We start from the raw sequence: 21,387 nt of genomic DNA, 5'->3' as shown, positions 1-21,387 counted from the left end.
GACCTGTTTCTGTCCAATGGCCGATGAGCACCGGTACATTTTAGCTATAATTTCTCTTCATTATCTCTCTTCATATGACAAGGATTAAAAAGGATTTGCCAGTAGATTGTCGACTTGATTCATGATGATGACCGCTCACTAAGATTGTGAAAGTATGATGTTGCCATGATCAGTCCAATCAAAGCTGTTGTACATATAACGTGATTTGACCTAATTTTATCTGTGGCCAATGACCTTGAGCTTTAGGTTGCTTGATGGTTTCAATGTGACTGTTTGTCATTCTAATGGAGATGTGATAGGGAATACAACTTGATGGTTTCAATGTGACTGTTTGTCATTCTAGTGGAGATGTGATATGAAATACAACTTGATGGTTTCAATGTGACTGTTTGTCATTCTAATGGAGATGTGATATGGAACACAACTTGATGGTTTCAATATGCCTGTTTGTCATTCTAATGGAGATGTGATATGGAACACAACTTGATGGTTTCAATATGACTGTTTGTCATTCTAATGGAGATGTGATATGGAACACAACTTGATGGTTTCAATATGACTGTTTGTCATTCTAATGGAGATGTGATATTGAATACAACTTGATGGTTTCAATGTGACTGTTTGTCATTCTAATGGGGATGTGACTCATTCATAGGACATAGGATTTCTCTTGACTATTAAATTCGTACTGTGTACTGTACTGTACCATGTTTTCAAACTTGATTTGTTTTAATCTGCAGCTAGTTGATGCCTGTCGTGTTTGCTGAATAAAAACAGAATCAGCTGAAAGTGAAGCTTACAAACATAACTTTTCGATTAATCACCCAAAATAATTTTGGGACCAATGTCTAAATAATTGAAAAATACAGTACATCAGATCTTGTCTGATTGTTCTCTAATTCCATCAAGAGATCTGAAGTCTAGTATTGTGTGTGTTTGTGTGTTTGTGTGTGTGTGTGTATGTGTGTGTGTGTGTGTGTGTGTGTGTGTGTGTGTGTGTGTGTGCATCCGTGCACCCGTGTGAGTGCATCAGTGCACCTGCATGAGTGCGTCCATGTGTCCTTCTGAATGTGTATCTCTTGTTCAGTTTCTCATATCTCCTCAGTCAGTCTCTGTCAAAGCTAGTCTTTCCACTAAAGACTTCAAACTGCTATGGTGTCAAATGTGGATCTGTCATAACCATGTCAGTTGTTACCTGCAAAAGACCTGCAGAGGACTTATCACACTCATGGCAATTGGTTTTCTGTGAATCCACTTCTCCCAAACCTCTTTACAAGTTTACATCATCTTCTGTCGATCTCTGTTACAGATCACTGATGTCTCTCTCAGCCAGTTAGTTGTGTGTTACCTGATTTTACTGAGAAGCTCACTGTGATGGAGAAAGGGAAGCTCGGGCAAATACCAGATGTACAGGTTCATCTGTATGTCAGTGGGCTGGTCTACACTGGTTCATCTGTATCTCAGTGGGCTGGTCTACACTGGTTCATCTGTAGCTCAGTGGGCTGGTCTACACTGGTTCATCTGTAGCTCAGTGTTCTGGTCTACACTGGTTCATCTGTATCTCAGTGGGCTGGTCTACACTGGTTCATCTGTATGTCAGTGGGCTGGTCTACACAGGTTCATCTGTAGCTCAGTGGGCTGGTCTACACTGGTTAATCTGTAGCTCAGTGGGCTGGTCTACACTGGTTCATCTGTATCTCAGTGTTCTGGTCTACATTGGTTCATCTGTAGCTCAGTGGGCTGGTCTACATTAATTCATCTGTAGCTCAGTGGGCTGGTCTACACTGGTTCATCTGTATCTCAGTGGGCTGGTCTACACTGGTTCATCTGTGGCTCAGTGGGCTGGTCTACACTGGTTCATCTGTATCTCAGTGGGCTGGTCTACACTGGTTCATCTGTATCTCAGTGGGCTGGTCTACACAGGTTCATCTGTAGCTCAGTGGGCTGGTCTACATTGGTTCATCTGTAGCTCAGTGGGCTGGTCTACACTGGTTCATCTGTAGCTCAGTGGGCTGGTCTACACTGGTTCATCTGTATCTCAGTGGGCTGGTCTACACTGGTTCATCTGTATGTCAGTGGGCTGGTCTACACTGGTTCATCTGTAGCTCAGTGGGATGGTCTACACTGGTTCATCTGTAGCTCAGTGGGCTGGTCTACACTGGTTCATCTGTAGCTCAGTGGGCTGGTCTACACAGGTTCATCTGTAGCTCAGTGGGCTGTTCTACACTGGTTCATCTGTAGCTCAGTGGGCTGGTCTACACTGGTTCATCTGTAGCTCACTGGGCTGGTCTACACTGGTTCATCTGTATCTCAGTGTTCTGGTCTACACTGGTTCATCTGTATGTCAGTGGGCTGGTCTACACTGGTTCATCTGTATCTCAGTGTTCTGGTCTACACTGGTTCATCTGTGGCTCAGTGGGCTGGTCTACACTGGTTCATCTGTATCTCAGTGGGCTGGTCTACACTGGTTCATCTGTATCTCAGTGGGCTGGTCTACATTAATTCATCTGTAGCTCAGTGGGCAGGTCTACACTGGTTCATCTGTAGCTCAGTGGGCTGGTCTACACTGGTTCATCTGTAGCTCAGTGGGCTGGTCTACACTGGTTCATCTGTATCTCAGTGGGCTGGTCTACACTGGTTCATCTGTATCTCAGTGGGCTGGTCTACACTGGTTCATCTGTAGCTCAGTGGGCTGGTCTACATTTCACGCATAATGATCATTATTTGGCTAATAATGAGCGACTTGAGGGAAAACATGGGCTGGTATGACATTCTGGTCCCAGTCGGTCCCTGTTGTGATGGGGAATAGGTACGTACTCTCTATCCATGGGGAAATCCAAATAAAGTGATTACGTGGTTCTGTGCATTTAATGCATTTGTGCTATGGTGTTTATGAGTACATTAATCATTAATCAATGAATCCATATGACACTAATCATTTATAAAGCTCTATTTTATTAAGTTGTAATCAGGTGGGGGAGTTTGATCATTAACACCTGAAGAACTGAAGTTTGGTTTTATCATTCTTTTAGAAAAACCAAACACTTGTGTGTATGACAGGGATGATGTGCTGGAGGCTGACAGGGTACACTTTTAGAAAATAAGGTGCTACCTAGAACCAGAAAAGGTTCATCACTTTGAAAATAACTCTTTTTGGTTCCAAGTGGAACCCTTCCACGGATATCTTTCCACTAAGGTTCTATGTGGAACATTTTCACCACTAACAGGTTCTTAGTAAAACCTCTTTCACCCCAAAGGGTTCTACCTTGAACCAAAAAGTGTTATCTATGGGGACAAACAAAGAACCCTTTTAGTTCTAAAGGTACAGAGACATGCGTGCTGCTGCTTGGGTTCACTGCGACAGAGGCTACGTACCAAATGGCACCCTATTCCCTATATAGGGGACTACTTTTGACCATGGACCCTGGTAAAATTGAAAACACTGTAAAGGGAATAGGGTGCCATTTAGGACGTAGCCCAGGTAACAGAATGGATGTGCTACAGCAGCTAGAGGGTTAAAAGTAGAGAGGCGTGTTCTGCTGCCTGGGTCCACTGCAGACAGACAGAGACACAGCCTACTACTTTAAGTTAGCTGTCTGTCTGCCGGTGAACATTGGCTCTGAGGGGAGCAGAGCTAGAAATGATTTGTGAGCTCATTTGGGAAACAGAGCTCAGCTGTTTCCCAAATGGCACCAATTGGGCTCTGGTCAAAAGTAGTGCACTGTATAGGGAATCGGGTGCCATTTGGGATGCAGGTCAGTGTTCTGCATCCATTACGGCTTCTTCTCACAGAAGCCATGACCTCCAAGATACAATGTTTATGGAGCGTTTAGAAAATGTTTGTCTCTCAATCTAGAACAGCTTTCTGAATGAAATAGAAGTGAAAGCGTGTCATGGTGGGTTAGAGATGAAGCTGTGGGGTTTCTGGCTGAAGGAAGGGAATAAAGGTCTATATATGTAAACTGTATCTCTGTTTAAAGGGGCAATCTGCGATAGAGACATCCGTTATAATTTTTTTTAATTCCCATTGAAATGCCTCATTAGCTTGGTTCAACTGTCATACCACATCAGAACCCAAAATATAAGCTTTTTTTTACTCCACAATGTAATTGTAAACAAACACTGTATATCCTCAAAACATGGTTAAAACTATCATTGATCTAAAGGATGGCGAGTCCTTGCATCCATAGCTCTGTCTATACATTGAGAGTAGTTACATATTGTATCTCGAGTCCCATCTCTCAGCTGTTTACCAAATCAGTGGCAGGGTGATCCTTTGTTGTTGTTTCAACTCCAGATTGCCTCTTTAATAACTCTATGACTATATGCTTACGGCGAAACAGCAATGGTTAGGCCTTGTAGAAAATATATATTATACTGTACCTGTCAGAGAACCTGCTACAAAACAGTGGGTTAGGTGCTTATATGGGTGAGAACAAGGGATGTTTGTGTTTAGATGTACTTGAATCTGTCAGCACAGAACATTACTGCTTTGTAGCTATTGAAATCAGTGCCTATATAAAGTGTTCCCCAAAAACAGAACATGCCTGTCACTTGTTGACTGAAAATCACTACAATTTAGCTTGTCCAGCTGGCTATAATACTTTGACGATAATTCATTATGCAACAACTGTCCTGTGTCAATAGAAAGAAAGGAATTTATCACAACCGCTTTGAAACATTCTCACACTTCATCTTTTGATTTGGAACTTTAAGTGAAACAGATGGGAAGAAAGGGGGGAGAGAGAGATAATTAAACAGTAGAGAGAGAGAGAGAGAGAGAGAAATAGAGAGAGAGAGAGAATACAATATGAGGATAGGTACACAATGGGAGATATTGCCATTCAGTGGAGACAATGTATCTGTCCAATAAAAACTGTGGTGGGCTTTAATGTTTTGTGTTCAAGCTAGATTGCAATGGATTGTTTGATGAAGCTACTATTGAACAAAAAACAACATAATATCTATCATCTTTATAGGCCTATGTTTAAAACATACAAGTACTGTATATAGGCTGTACATTCTACGTTTCCTCTGTAAACAACAAGCAGCAGTATAGCTCCCTAACTAATACAGTAGATCCTTGTACAGGCATTGCACTGGAGTGTCAATATGGTTTAATCCATTGATACATGTTCAATAAATAAACATTGTTTGTAGCTGCCTGGACGGTTGAATATTTACAATGCAACGTTCATTAAAGCATTAACTTATTTCATTACAAAAATGTAGAACGCTAGAGCGGAAATGTATATTAGAAGTGTACAAGACAGATCAAACTATATGAAATTACACAGAGTAGCAGCTCACTATGTTGCCATGTTCTTTAGCTCTTTCTGTCTCTGTGGTCACTTTATAGCAAAAGTTACATTTTAATACTGTACATTATAGGTGCGTTCGTAAATTCACTTTAGAGTGTCAGAGTGCACTCGGAGTGTGCTTTGAGTGTTCGTAAATTCAGAACGTTGTCAGATTGTCCGTTCATAAATTCAGAGTGTTTCGCTCTCGGAGCGTTCAGAGCACACACTGGACACTCTGGCCGAGGTGTAGGGTTGATCTGAGCATTCTGACTTCACATCGGCAGTCAAGCACCCAAGCCAACTGGCTAAACTTGCTTAGCTTGCTTGCTAGCTACTTCCAGACACAAATGAGAGAACACCTCACTCTGAACATGTTACTCACCCTAGCAGAGCTGGTAGAAGTGCTAGAGTGTTTTCATGTTATCAAGAGGGTTAGTGACTGTAACTGTGTTACTGGCAACAATTAAGTTCTGTTTTTTAGCCGATATTTACTTACATCTGTCATAACAACTGAGTTTAGGCAGTTCGTAAATTCCTAAATTATTCTGCGCTCTGGCACTCTCCAACCAGTGGTCTGAAATCGAAGTAAGTTGCCATGGTGAATTTACTAACGCACCCTATATCAGGGCAGTCCTCAAGTGCCACAGAGTCTGTTGCTTAGTAACGGATGATATGGACCAGGAGAGCGGACACTCTCTGCAATCAATGACAGAAATGTATCAGTTAAGGACCAAAGAAAGGAAAATCTGTGGCCCTCGAGGACTGCTCAGAGATCCTGCCTTACATCTTTATCTGTACACTTAAAACCAAGCAGTGTAGTGCAGTGTTTCCCCTTCTACCATTACTTAGGCGGGGTGCCCCACTCTCATTCCTCTGTATCCTTAACTCTGTTGCCCCCACCACCAGCCTCAATTTAGTTTATCTTCAGTTGTATTCTATAAAAACATGTATGGTTTTGGCAGCCTTTGTTGAAGATTCCCCTGGACTAGACTAGTCTGGTCAGTTCTGTTTCAATCTTTTCTGATCTGGTCTGTTCTAGTGGAGTCTACTACTAGTCTAAGGGCTCCATGGAGTCTGGCTCTGCATCCATACAGGTCTCCCAGGGGTTGATCTGGTCAGGTCTAATCTGTTCTACTACTACTAGTCTAAGGGCTCCATGGAGTCTGGCTCTGCGTCCATACAGGTCTCCCAGGGGTTGATCTGGTCAGGTCTAATCTGTTCTACTACTACTAGTCTAAGGGCTCCATGGAGTCTGGCTCTGCGTCCATACAGGTCTCCCAGGGGTTGATCTGGTCAGGTCTAATCTGTTCTACTACTACTAGTCTAAGGGCTCCATGGAGTCTGGCTCTGTGTCCATACAGGTCTCCCAGGGGTTGATCTGGTCAGGTCTAATCTGTTCTACTACTACTAGTCTAAGGGCTCCATGGAGTCTGGCTCTGTGTCCATACAGGTCTCCCAGGGGTTGATCTGGTCAGGTCTAATCTGTTCTACTACTACTAGTCTAAGGGCTCCATGGAGTCTGGCTCTGTGTCCATACAGGTCTCCCAGGGGTTGATCTGGTCAGGTCTAATCTGTTCTACTACTACTAGTCTAAGGGCTCCATGGAGTCTGGCTCTGCATCCATACAGGTCTCCCAGGGGTTGATCTGGTCAGGTCTAATCTGTTCTACTACTACTAGTCTAAGGGCTCCATGGAGTCTGGCTCTGCGTCCATACAGGTCTCCCAGGGGTTGCGTGGCATCTGAGGCATGGAGATGATCAACAGGCTGAGACCACTGAAGACCAGGAGGACGAAGGAGGTGCAGGCACATTCAAAGGACCAGGAGTAGTAGTACTGTTCCCAGACGGTCTCCTCGCTGTCAATCATCCGCTTGGTGGAGTTCCGCATCACCTCAACAGAGATGATGATGCAGAGACCTAGAGGGAGAAGGGGTACAGGTGACGATGGATGGATGGGCAGACGGAAAAACGGATGGAGACACGGACAGAACAAACTAATTAACGAACTAACGAACAAATGAACGAATAACTGATGAACCTGGATGGACAGGCAGAAAAATGTACAATGTTCTTTGTAGTCATGCCTGATGTATGACGTGAATATCTCAGTCAAAGTAGATGTGTCTGACCTGCGAAGGCAAAGAACATCCCAGCAGGCCTCAGCAGGTAGTCCCTCCCCTTCCCGAAGGAGCACACGACACACAGCGACCCCAGGATCATGAAGGCCAGGCTGAACACAGCGATGGCCGCTGCTGAGAGGTTGTACTCTGAGAGAGTGAGAGAGTGAGAGAGCGAGTGAGAGAGCGAGTGAGAGAGAGAGAGAGAGAGAGAGAGAGAAAGAAATAGAGAGAGAGAGAGAGGGAGAGAGTTAACCTGGATTATTTTCAGTGGAGAGATAATGTTCTGGAATGGGGAGATACTATCTCAACTTGTCCAATAAGAACACATAGTCCCATTTTTCTGTTGCGAAACGTTTTGCTACAGTGTGTCTTATTAAAAAATGAACATGGCATGGCCAGTTTAACATTGCTTATGACAGTGCTAATAAGTCAACTTTGAGGTTTTGTATTGTAATGTTTTGTATTGTAATGCTAGAAAGAAGGATCCTCAAGTCAAGCATTTCGGAGGATCAGGGGCCCTCAATCTGTTTATCTTACCATCTTGATTTCCAACAGAAAATCATTCAGTTCTTACTGTAACTCATCTCCCATTCTAAGGCATTGGAACTCCCACTAACCCATCCCCCTCCAATTAACCTTAATCAGCATGAAGAGAATACAGCAGATTGCCCTCTTGAACAGTGTCTTCGTTAAGTATCACTGACTATATAGTTAGCCTGGTTGAACCAGCAGACTGAATGGTGCGATCCCCACTGTGTAATGTGGTCTGTGTGTAGCTGGTGTAGAGGAGTCAGGTGCAGGACAGCAGATATGAGTAAATAAATGTCAAAGACAATACAAAATAAGCGAGCCCACATAAACAAACCGTATTACACAAAAACAATCACTCACAAACAAACATGGGGGAACAGAGGGTTAAATAATGAACAAGTAATTGGGGAATTGAAACCAGGTGTGTAAGACAAAGACAAAACAAATGGAAAATGAAAAGTGGATCGGCGATGGCTAGAAGGACGGTGACGTTGACGTCGACCGCAGAACGCCGAACGCCGCCCGAACAAGGAGAGGGACCGACTTCGACGGAAGTCATGACAGTACCCCCCCTTGACGTGCGGCTCCAGCAGCGCGCCGACACCGACCTCGGGGACGACCCGGAGGACGAGGCGCAGGGCAATCCGGATGGAGACGGTGGAACTCCCGCAGTAACAAAGGGTCCAAGACGTCCTCCACCGGCACCCAGCATCTCTCCTCCGGACCGTACCCCTCCCACTCCACGAGGTACTGAAGGCCCCACGCCTGACGCCTCGAGTCCAGGATGGCTCGAACAGCATACGCCGGTGCCCCCTCGATGTCCAGAGGGGGCGGAGGAACCTCCCGCACCTCAGACTCCTGGAGTGGACCAGCCACCACCGGCCTGAGGAGAGACACATGGAACGAGGGATTAATACGGTAATCTGGGGGAAGCTGTAACCTATAGCATACCTCGTTCAGTCTCCTCAGGACTTTGAATGGCCCCATAAACCGCGAAGCCAGCTTCCGGCAGGGCAGGCGGAGGGGCAGGTTTCGGGTCGAGAGCCAGACCCGGTCCCCCGGTGCAGACACCGGGGCCTCACTACGGTGGCGGTCGGCGCTCGCCGTCTCCTCTGAGCGCTTAAACCATTCGTCCACCGCAGGAGCTTCGATCAGGCTCTGATGCCACGGTGCCAGAACCGGCTGATACCCCAGTACACACTGGAAAGGAGAGAGGTTAGTGGAGGAGTGGCGGAGTGAGTTTTGGGCCATCTCTGCCCAGGGGATGAACGCCACCCACTCCCCCAGCCGGTCCTGGCAATATGACCGCAGAAACCTACCCACATCCTGGTTTACTCTCTTCACCTGCCCGTTACTCTCAGGGTGAAAACCCGAGGTGAGGCTGACCGAGACCCCCAGATGTTCTATGAACGCTCTCCAGACTCTGGACGTGAACTGGGGACGCCGATCAGAGACTATATCCTCAGGCACCCCGTAGTGCCGGAAGACTTAGAAAACTGATCCACAACAACCAGGATCATGGTGTTGCCCTGTGAGGGAGGAAGATCTGTCAGGAAGTCCACCGACAGGTGTGACCACGGCCGTTGTGGAACGGGTAGGGGTTGTAACTTCCCTCTGGGCAGGTGCCTGGGAGCCTTGCACTGGGCGCACACCGAGCAGGAGGAAACATAAACCCTCACATCCTTGGCCAAGGTGGACCACCAGTACTTCCTACTAAGGCAACGCACCGTCTGACCGATGCCAGGGTGACCAGAGGAGGGTGACGTGTGGGCCCAATAGATCAAACGGTCGCAGACAACAGACAGAACGTACAGGCGCCCAGCTGGACACTGGGGGGGAGTGGGCTCTGTGCATAACGCCCGCTCTATGTCCGCGTCCAGCTCCCACACCACCGGTGCTACCAGGCAAGAGGCCGGAAGTATGGACCGCTCCTCTGTGTCATACATCCGGGACAGTGCGTCTGCATTAGCATTCTGGGAACCTGGTCTGTAGGACAGAGTGAAACAAAACGGGTAAAGAACTGGTCAGTCCAGATGAGAAAAGGGTGTTTAGCCCCCTCAAGCCAATGTCTCCACGCCTTCAGAGCCTTGACAACAGCCAACAGCTCCCGGTCCCCCACATCATAGTTTCACTCCGCCGGGCTGAGCTTCTTCGAAAAGAATGCACAGGGGCAGAGCTTTGGTGGCGTGCCCGAGCGCTGAGAGAGCACGGCTCCTATCCCAGCCTCGGATGTGTCCACCTCCACTATGAACGCCAAAGAGGGATCCGGATGAGCCAGCATGGTAGCCGAGGTAAACAGAGCCTTCAGGTGACCAAAAGCCATGTCCACCTCAGCCGACCACTGCAGCCGCACTGGTCCCCCCCTTCAGCAGTGAGGTAATGGGAGCTGCTACCTGACCAAAACCCCGGATAAACCTCCGGTAGTAGTTGGCATACCCTAGAAACCGCTGCACTTCCTTTACCGTGGTGGGAGTCGGCCAATTACGCACGGCTGAAATGCGGTCACTCTCCATCTCCACCCCTGAAGTGGAAATGCGGTACCCTAGGAAGGAGACGGACTGTTGGAAGAACAGACATTTCTCAGCCTTGACGTACAGGTCATGCTCCAACAGTCGACCAAGCACCTTGCGCACCAAGGACACATGTTCAGCGCGTGTAGCGGAGTATATCAGAATGTCGTCGATATACACCACTACACCCTGCCCGTGCAGGTTCCTGAAAATCTCGTCAACAAAGGCCTGGAAGACTGATGGAGCATTCATCAACCCGTACGGCATGACAAGGTACTCATAGTGCCCTGAGGTGGTACCAAATGCCGTCTTCCACTCGTCCCTCTCACGGATACGCACCAGGTTGTAAGCGCTCCTGAGATCCAATTTTGTGAAGAAGTGCGCCCCGTGCATTGACTCAATCACACTGGCGATGAGAGGCAGCGGGTAGCTGTACCTCACAGTGATCTGACTGATACCTTGATAGTCAATACACAGGCGCAGACCCTCATCCTTCTTCTTCACAAAAAATAAACTCGAGGAGGCAGGTGAAGTGGAGGGCCGAATGTATCCCTGCCCCAGGGATTCGGAGACATATGTTTCCATAGCCACTGTCTCCTCCTGTGACAGAGGATACACGTGACTCCTGGGAAGTGCTGTGTCTACCAGGAGATTCATCGCACAATCCCCCCGTCGATGAGGTGGTAATTTAGTCGCCCTCTTCTTACAGAAGGCGAGAGCCAAATCGGCATATTCTGAGGGGATGCGCACGGTGGAGAACTGGTCTGGACTTTCCACCGTAGTCGCACCGATGGAAACCCCCACACACCTCCCTGAGCACTCTTGTGACCACCACTTGAGAGCCTTTGTTGCCACGAAATAGTGGGGTCATAATAGGCCAACCAGGGTAGGCCCAGCACCATGGGAAATGCAGGAGAATCAATAATGAAGAGACTGATTCTCTCCTTATGACCCTCCTGCGTAACCATGTCTAGTGGAGCGGTGGCCTCCCTAATCAGCCCTGACCCTAATGGTCAACTATCTAGGGCATGCACAGGGAAGGGCATATCCACAGGAACAAGGGGGATCCCTAAACTATGGGCAAATGACCGGTCAATAAAATTCCCAGCTGCGCCTGAATCTACGAGCGCCTTATGCTGGGAATGCGGGGAAAACTCAGGAAATGAAATAAACACATACATGTGAGCAACAGGGGTCTCTGGGTGAGCCTGGTGCCGACTCACCTGGGGTGACATGACAGTGCCCTGCCTGCTGCCTCGACTCCCTGAGGAACCCCCCCCAGCACCGACCAGCAGTGTGCCCTCTGCAGCCACAGATGGTGCAGGGAATGGCCCCTCCTCCAGTCGCCCTAAGTGCAGCACCTCCCAGCTCCATGGGCATCGGAGCGGAGGTGCTGGGGGATGGAACTGACAGGCCCCGATCCGGAAGTCCGCGGGCAGTCAGCAGGTTGTCCAAATGTTTCAATATGGTCGCGTGCTGCTGGACGCGCTCCTCTATCTCCACAGGGAGGGCGTCTGCTCCTGCTGACTCCATTCTTCTGGTGAGTGATTCTGTAATGTGGTCTGTGTGTAGCTGGTGTAGAGGAGTCAGGCGCAGGACAGCAGATATGAGTAAATAAACATATTTTACAAAAAAATGTCAAAGACAATACAAAATAAGCGAGCCCACATAAACGGACTGTATTACATAAAAACAATCACTCACAAACAAACATGGGGGAACAGAGGGTTAAATAATGAACAAGTAATTGGGGAATTGAAACCAGGTGTGTAAGACAAAGACAAAACAAATGTAAAATGAAAAGTGGATGAGCGATGGCTAGAAGGCCGGTGACGTCGTCCGCCGAACGAACAAGGAGAGGGACCGACTTCGGTGGAAGTCGTGACACATTGTTTCACTGAGCTCAGCATTCAGTCTGGTTTAACCACGCTACAATACACTAAAACTGTCTATTAGCTCTCAGCATTCAGTCTGGTTTAACCATGCTACAATACACTAAAACTGTCTATTAGCTCTCAGCATTCAGTCTGGTTTAACCATGCTACAATACACTAAAACTGTTTATTAGCTCTCAGCATTCAGTCTGGTTTAACCATGCTACAATACACTAAAACTGTTTATTAGCTCCCAGCATTCAGTCTGGTTTAACCATGCTACAATACACTAAAACTGTCTATTAGCTCTCAGCATTCAGTCTGGTTTAACCATGCTACAATACACTAAAACTGTCTATTAGCACTGCTTCTAGCAGAGGAGTAATGAAGAAAGAAGCCATGTCTCCAGGTGACTCATCCGACTCTCCTTTCTAACCCCCCCTCCAATCCTCCAGGCCCATTGTACAGACTACGATAAGCCAGGGCTCACTTTCCAGTCGTAACGCCCTGACTGAGCAGCAGGAGAGCATGGAGCGTGAAATAAGCGTGATCGTTCTACTCAAGTAGCTACTTTTGTCATGGCTTGGCTGTGGAGAGACACAGAGGGAGACATACAATCTGTGTCTACATGCGTGTGACCTCAGACGTTAGGGTGGGCTGCATCTGCCTGTGATACCGACCTGCTAGGGATTATTATGGATGCGTCCCAAATGGCACCCAATTCCTTATATACAGTAGTGCACTACTTTTGACCAGAGTCCGTAGAGGCATTTTGGGACATAGGCACAGCCAATAGGTCCACATGGCAAAGTGACGTTTTCAACTAAATTCACGCAAGCAGGGATGAGAGGGTACGGAAGCAACCTTTCCTCCGTTGTAACGTCTGCTTCCAACTCACACTCTCAAACACGTAGATCCCCTGAACGCAGCTCACTTTCCAGCCCACTTTCCAGCTCACACTCTCAAACATATAGATCCCCTGAACGCAGCTCACTCTCCAGATCCCAATCGCATGAATTCTGATCACCTGTTCACACACCTGTATGTTATTATCACACACTATTTAGTTCAGTTCTTTGCACCCCATCATTGTGAGGTATTGTTTGTTTTGTGACACACTTCTATTTGGAGCTCTGGTTTTCCCGTAATTTACTCCTCCTGTGTATGATAGTTTTTGCCTGCCTCACAAACGACGCCTTTTGCCTATTCCCTACCTGTACTTTAGCCTATTGGATTTCCTGCTATCAACATATTGCCTAATCTCCCGGACAACGTTACTAGCCTTTTCCCTGCCTGTACTGTTGCCTTTTTGGACCCCCTGTGTATGACCTTCTGCCTGCCCCTGGACCCAGATACCTGCCTCCTCCTGTGGTCCTTTACAATAAACACCTGCTGCTCCCTGCGCTTGAAACCAGCACTCTGTCTCCCATCGTGTTCATTACAATAAGGACACACATAGTTAAAACATGTTTTACTATTACTGGATTCTAGCTCCTGTACAAACGTCACCAGTCAACTCCATTAAACTCAAAGGTTACTTCACCTTCAACCAGTAAATCCTGCTGATGGCTTTCTACCTGTCTGTCTTAATGAGTGTTATCATGCTTATAGCATACTCTGCACACAACAATGTATATCTGTAAGGGGTCTGCAGTAGTCTCCTAGAATAGCATCTGTTTTGAGAAGAGCAATGTGAGATGCAGAAAGAACTCGTTTTTTCCCTAAAGCAGGGATAATAACTAATAGCAGGCACGTCTGGCGTGTGTGTGTGTGTGTGTGTGTGTGTGTGTGTGTGTGTGTGTGTGTGTGTGTGTGTGTGTGTGTGTGTGTGTGTGTGTGTGTGTGTGTGTGAGAGAGAGAGGGAAAGGGAAAGGGAGAGAGAAAGTGTTTGCCAATCACAGAGGGTACCATTCATGTCTGTGTTTTGACTGAATGTGTTTTATTGTCATGCTGAGAGCCCAATGAGCAGTACCACAGACACATAGTATACATCTCATTCCAATTCACCATGCCTCCCCCTCTACAGCATAGGCCCCTCATTGCATGAAAACAAGGATTTACAGTTCTGATACTTAAGGAAATGCACCATATTTGAGGGAATTGTACTCATATATTACTCAATTTACAACTCAAAACTCAAGTTGTAAATTGCTTAAAATCGCCACAGAGAATTTCACAGTGGTGAAACTGACCGAATGTATATTTTTTATTTTTTTTTACAAAACCTTGTGTTGCACTGTGGCTCATTCACCGGAAGCCTGTAACGAAGGAGAGAGAGAGAGAACTCACCTTTCTGAGTTTTGGCTTCGAACCCTTTGGCCTCTTCTTCCTTAGTGAAGTGTTTGAAGTAGGAGCAGTTCTTGGCTGCGGAGGGAAAGAGATGAAAACATTTATTGAAGTGGGTGCAGGTGCATGGTGGCTCTGGGTTGTATCTGCCTCCCAATGCTCCAGCACTACCAATGAGCCTGGCAGCCATTTTATTTTCTCAAAGACCACTTCCGTGGTTGCCGTCGCACTGTGAGGTATTCTAGGCAGAGAGCTCTGTAAATGTTGTAAATCATTTTGTTATTTTTTGTGTTTTTTGTTTCATTATTGAAATACTTTTGGGGGTTTGACTCCTCTGGGGGTTGATAACTTACATCTCGTGGTCTTGACTCTCAGAGTTGAAGAATTGGGATGAAAAGTGTATATTTTTGGCTTATAGCTAGCTAGCTGGCTGTTTGGATTTAAATAATGTAGCCCTGGCTTTATTGTTTCATCTGTCAGGAAGAATAACAACAAGTACAGCATGCTGTGTCCAGAGATCATTTCATCATTAATAAACATTACTTCAAAAACTTTGCCTAAAATCTGGTGTTTCTATGTCAAATGGTCTGTTTCCTATCTCCCTGGACAGAGTGATGGAGAGGTATGGTCTGTTTCCTATCTCCCTGGACAGAGTGATGGAGAGGTATGGTCTGTTTCCTATCTCCCTGGACAGAGTGATGGAGAGTTATGGTCTGTTTCCCTGGACAGAGTGATGGAGAGTTATGGTCTGTTTCCCTGGACAGTGATGGAGAGGTATGGTCTATTTCCCTGGACAGAGAGATGGAGAGGTATAGTCTGTTTCCCTGGACAGAGTGATGGAGAGGTATGGTCTGTTTCCTATCTCCCTGGACAGTGATGGAGAGGTATGGTCTGTTTCCTATCTCCCTGGACAGTGATGGAGAGGTATGGTCTGTTTCCTATCTCCCTGGACAGTGATGGAGAGGTATGGTCTGTTTCCTATCTCCCTGGACAGTGATGGAGAGGTATGGTCTGTTTCCTATCTCCCTGGATAGAGTGATGGAGAGGTATGGTCTGTTTCCTATCTCACTGGACAGTGATGGAGAGGTATTGTCTGTTTCCTATCTCCCTGGACAGAGTGATGGAGAGGTATGGTCTGTTTCCTATCTCCCTGGACAGAGTGATGGAGAGGTATGGTCTGTTTCCTATCTCCCTGGACAGAGTGATGGAGAGGTGTGGTCTGTTTCCTATCTCCCTGGACAGTGATGGAGAGGTATGGTCTGTTTCCTATCTCCCTGGACAGAGTGATGGAGAGGTATCGCCTGTTTCCTATCTCCCTGGACAGTGAGGGAGAGGTTTGGTCTATTTCCCTGGACAGATTGATGGAGAGTTATGGTCTGTTTCCCTGGATAGAGTGATGGAGAGGTATGGTGTGTTTCCTATCCCCCTGGACAGAGTAATGGAGAGGTATGGTCTGTTTCCTATCTCCCTGGACAGAGTGATGGAGAGGTGTGGTCTGTTTCCTATCTCCCTGGACAGTGATGGAGAGGTATGGTCTGTTTCCTATCTCCCTGGACAGAGTGATGGAGAGGTATTGCCTGTTTCCTATCTCCCTGGACAGTGATGGAGAGGTTTGGTCTATTTCCCTGGACAGATTGATGGAGAGTTATGGTCTGTTTCCCTGGATAGAGTGATGGAGAGGTATGGTGTGTTTCCTATCCCCCTGGACAGAGTAATGGAGAGGTATGGTCTGTTTCCTATCTCCCTGGACAGTGATGGAGAGGTATGGTCTGTTTCCTATCTCCCTGGACAGTGATGGAGAGGTATGGTCTGTTTCCTATCCCCTTGGACAGAGTAATGGAGAGGTATGGTCTGTTTCCTATCTCCCTGGACAGTGATGGAGAGGTATGGTCTGTTTCCTATCTCCCTGGACAGTGATGGAGAGGTATGGTCTGTTTCCTATCTCCCTGGATAGAGTGATGGAGAGGCATGGTCTATTTCCTATCTCCCTGGACAGAGTGATGGAGAGGTATGGTCTGTTTCCTATCTCCCTGGACAGTGATGGAGAGGTATTGTCTGTTTCCTATCTCCCTGGACAGAGTGATGGAGAGGTATGGTTTGTTTCCTATCTCCCTGGACAGAGTGATGGAGAGGTATGGTCTGTTTCCCTGGACAGAGTGATGGAGAGTTATGGTCTGTTTCCCTGGACAGTGATGGAGAGGTATGGTCTGTTTCCCTGGACAGAGAGATGGAGAGGTATAGTCTGTTTCCCTGGACAGAGTGATGGAGAGGTATGGTCTGTTTCCTATCTCCCCGGACAGTGATGGAGAGGTATGGTCTGTTTCCTATCCCCCTGGACAGAGTAATGGAGAGGTATGGTCTGTTTCCTATCTCCCTGGACAGTGATGGAGAGGTATGGTCTGTTTCCTATCTCCTTAGACAGTGATGGAGAGGTATGGTCTGTTTCCTATCTCCCTGGACAGTGATGGAGAGGTATGGTCTGTTTCCTATCTCCCTGGACAGAGGGATGGAGAGGTATGGTCTGTTTCCTATCTCCCTGGACAGAGTGATGGAGAGGTGTGGTCTGTTTCCTATCTCCCTGGACAGTGATGGAGAGGTATGGTCTGTTTCCTATCTCCCTGGACAGAGTGATGGAGAGGTATTGCCTGTTTCCTATCTCCCTGGACAGTGATGGAGAGGTTTGGTCTATTTCCCTGGACAGATTGATGGAGAGTTATGGTCTGTTTCCCTGGATAGAGTGATGGAGAGGTATGGTGTGTTTCCTACCCCCCTTGACAGTGATGGAGAGGTATGGTCTGTTTCCCTGAACAGTGATGGAGAGGTATGGTCTGTTTCCCTGGACAGAGAGATGGAGATATATGGTCTGTTTCCTATCTCCCTGGGCAGTGATGGAGAGGTATGGTCTGTTTCCTACCCCCCTTGACAGTGATGGAGAGGTATGGTCTGTTTCCTATCTCCCTGGACAGAGTGATGGAGAGGTATGGTCTGTTTCCTATCTCCCTGGATAGAGTGATGGAGAGGCATGGTCTGTTTCCTATCTCGATGGACAGAGTGATGGAGAGGTATGGTCTGTTTCCTATCTCCCTGGACAGTGATGGAGAGGTATTGTCTGTTTCCTATCTCCCTGGACAGAGTGATGGAGAGGTATGGTCTGTTTCCTATCTCCCTGGACAGAGTGATGGAGAGGTATGGTCTGTTTCCCTGGACAGAGTGATGGAGAGTTATGGTCTGTTTCCCTGGACAGTGATGGAGAGGTATGGTCTGTTTCCCTGGACAGAGAGATGGAGAGGTATAGTCTGTTTCCCTGGACAGAGTGATGGAGAGGTATGGTCTGTTTCCTATCTCCCTGGACAGTGATGGAGAGGTATGGTTTGTTTCCTATCCCCCTGGACAGAGTAATGGAGAGGTATGGTCTGTTTCCCTGGACAGAGTGATGGAGAGTTATGGTCTGTTTCCCTGGACAGTGATGGAGAGGTATGGTCTGTTTCCCTGGACAGAGAGATGGAGAGGTATAGTCTGTTTCCCTGGACAGAGTGATGGAGAGGTATGGTCTGTTTCCTATCTCCCCGGACAGTGATGGAGAGGTATGGTCTGTTTCCTATCCCCCTGGACAGAGTAATGGAGAGGTATGGTCTGTTTCCTATCTCCCTGGACAGTGATGGAGAGGTATGGTCTGTTTCCTATCTCCCTGGACAGTGATGGAGAGGTATGGTCTGTTTCCTATCTCCCTGGACAGAGGGATGGAGAGGTATGGTCTGTTTCCTATCTCCCTGGACAGAGTGATGGAGAGGTGTGGTCTGTTTCCTATCTCCCTGGACAGTGATGGAGAGGTATGGTCTGTTTCCTATCTCCCTGGACAGAGTGATGGAGAGGTATTGCCTGTTTCCTATCTCCCTGGACAGTGATGGAGAGGTTTGGTCTATTTCCCTGGACAGATTGATGGAGAGTTATGGTCTGTTTCCCTGGATAGAGTGATGGAGAGGTATGGTGTGTTTCCTACCCCCCTTGACAGTGATGGAGAGGTATGGTCTGTTTCCCTGAACAGAGTGATGGAGAGGTATGGTCTGTTTCCCTGGACAGAGAGATGGAGATGTATGGTCTGTTTCCTATCTCCCTGGACAGTGATGGAGAGGTATGGTCTGTTTCCTACCCCCCTTGACAGTGATGGAGAGGTATGGTCTGTTTCCTATCTCCCTGGACAGAGTGATGGAGAGGTATGGTCTGTTTCCTATCTCCCTGGATAGAGTGATGGAGAGGCATGGTCTGTTTCCTATCTCGATGGACAGAGTGATGGAGAGGTATGGTCTGTTTCCTATCTCCCTGGACAGTGATGGAGAGGTATTGTCTGTTTCCTATCTCCCTGGACAGAGTGATGGAGAGGTATGGTCTGTTTCCTATCTCCCTGGACAGAGTGATGGAGAGGTATGGTCTGTTTCCCTGGACAGAGTGATGGAGAGTTATGGTCTGTTTCCCTGGACAGTGATGGAGAGGTATGGTCTGTTTCCCTGGACAGAGAGATGGAGAGGTATAGTCTGTTTCCCTGGACAGAGTGATGGAGAGGTATGGTCTGTTTCCTATCTCCCCGGACAGTGATGGAGAGGTATGGTCTGTTTCCTATCCCCCTGGACAGAGTGATGGAGAGGTATGGTCTGTTTCCTATCTCCTTAGACAGTGATGGAGAGGTATGGTCTGTTTCCTATCTCCCTGGACAGTGATGGAGAGGTATGGTCTGTTTCCTATCTCCCTGGACAGTGATGGAGAGGTATGGTCTGTTTCCTATCTCCCTGGACAGAGGGATGGAGAGGTATGGTCTGTTTCCTATCTCCCTGGACAGAGTGATGGAGAGGTATTGCCTGTTTCCTATCTCCCTGGACAGTGATGGAGAGGTTTGGTCTATTTCCCTAGACAGATTGATGGAGAGTTATGGTCTGTTTCCCTGGATAGAGTGATGGAGAGGTATGGTGTGTTTCCTACCCCCCTTGACAGTGATGGAGAGGTATGGTCTGTTTCCCTGAACAGAGTGATGGAGAGGTATAGTCTGTTTCCCTGGACAGAGAGATGGAGATGTATGGTCTGTTTCCTATCTCCCTGGACAGTGATGGAGAGGTATGGTATGTTTCCTACCCCCCTTGACAGTGACGGAGAGGTATGGTCTGTTTCCTATCTCCCTGGACAGAGTGATGGAGATATATGGTCTGTTTCCTATCCCCCTGGACAGAGTAATGGAGAGGTATGGTCTGTTTCCTATCTCCCTGGACAGTGATGGAGAGGTATGGTCTGTTTCCTATCTCCCTGGACAGTGATGGAGAGGTATGGTCTGTTTCCTATCTCCCTGGACAGAGTGATGGAGAGGTATGGTCTGTTTCCTATCTCCCTGGACAGAGTGATGGAGAGGTATTGTCTGTTTCCTATCTCCCTGGACAGTGATGGAGAGGTATGGTCTGTTTCCTATCTCCCTGGACAGAGTGATGGATAGGTATGGTCTGTTTCCTATCTCCCTGGACAGAGTGATGGAGAGTTATGGTCTGTTTCCCTGGACAGAGTGATGGAGAGTTATGGTCTGTTTCCCTGGTTAGTGATGGAGAGGTATGGTCTGTTTCCCTGGACAGAGAGATGGAGAGGTATAGTCTGTTTCCCTGGACAGAGTGATGGAGAGGTATGGTCTGTTTCCTATCTCCCTGGACAGTGATGGAGAGGTATGGTCTGTTTCCTATCTCCCTGGACAGTGATGGAGAGGTATGGTCTGTTTCCCTGGACAGAGAGATGGAGAGGTATAGTCTGTTTCCCTGGACAGAGTGATGGAGAGGTATAGTCTGTTTCCTATTCCCCTGGACAGAGTAATGGAGAGGTATGGTCTGTTTCCTATCTCCCTGGACAGTGATGGAGAGGTATGGTCTGTTTCCTGTCTCTCTGGACAGAGAGATGGAGAGGTATTGTCTGTTTCCTATCTCCCTGGACAGTGATGGAGAGGTATTGTCTGTTTCCGATCTCCCTAGACAGAGTGATGGAGAGGTATGGTCTGTTTCCTATCTCCCTGGACAGAGTGATGGAGAGTTATGGTCTGTTTCCCTGGACAGAGTGATGGAGAGTTATGGTCTGTTTCCCTGGACAGTGATGGAGAGGTATGGTCTGTTTCCCTGGACAGAGAGATGGAGAGGTATAGTCTGTTTCCCTGGACAGAGTGATGGAGAGGTATGGTCTGTTTCCTATCTCCCTGGACAGTGATGGAGAGGTATGGTCTGTTTCCTATCTCCCTGGACAGTTATGGAGAGGTATGGTCTGTTTCCTATCTCTCTGGACAGAGAGATGGAGAGGTATGGTCTGTTTCCTATCTCCCTGGACAGTGATGGAGAGGTATGGTATGTATCCTATCCCCTTGGACAGAGTAATGGAGAGGTATGGTCTGTTTCCTATCTCCCTGGACAGTGATGGAGAGGTATGGTCTGTTTCCTATCTCCCTGGACAGTGATGGAGAGGTATGGTCTGTTTCCTATCTCCCTGGATAGAGTGATGGAGAGGCATGGTCTGTTTCCTATCTCCCTGGACAGAGTGATGGAGAGGTATGGTCTGTTTCCTATCTCCCTGGACAGTGATGGAGAGGTATTGTCTGTTTCCTATCTCCCTGGACAGAGTGATGGAGAGGTATGGTCTGTTTCCTATCTCCCTGGACAGAGTGATGGAGAGGTATGGTCTGTTTCCCTGGACAGAGTGATGGAGAGTTATGGTCTGTTTCCCTGGACAGTGATGGAGAGGTATGGTCTGTTTCC

The 21,387-nt window shown here is 47.5% G+C and overlaps 1 protein-coding gene across 1 annotated transcript in view; it reads right to left on the bottom strand.

Annotated features, from left to right (window-relative positions):
- Positions 1-3,462: 3,462 nt before the first annotated feature.
- The window catches only part of LOC106606705 (voltage-dependent calcium channel gamma-1 subunit), a 173,774-nt gene continuing 155,849 nt past the window's right edge, over positions 3,463-21,387 (bottom strand). Inside the window, exons 2-4 of the mRNA XM_014203061.3 lie at positions 14,624-14,698; positions 7,429-7,566; positions 3,463-7,216 (exon numbers count right to left, since the gene is read on the bottom strand). Coding sequence (XP_014058536.2) covers positions 6,975-7,216; positions 7,429-7,566; positions 14,624-14,698 — 455 coding nt within the window. The 3' untranslated portion in view covers positions 3,463-6,974. The remainder of the gene's footprint in view (positions 7,217-7,428; positions 7,567-14,623; positions 14,699-21,387) is intronic.

Source organism: Salmo salar, chromosome 06, assembly GCF_965601325.2.
Source record: "Salmo salar chromosome 06, fSalSal1, whole genome shotgun sequence".
Classification (NCBI taxonomy): domain Eukaryota; kingdom Metazoa; phylum Chordata; class Actinopteri; order Salmoniformes; family Salmonidae; genus Salmo; species Salmo salar.
The sequence above is the reverse complement of the archived record's forward strand: the minus strand, read 5'-3'. Positions and strand labels throughout refer to the sequence as shown.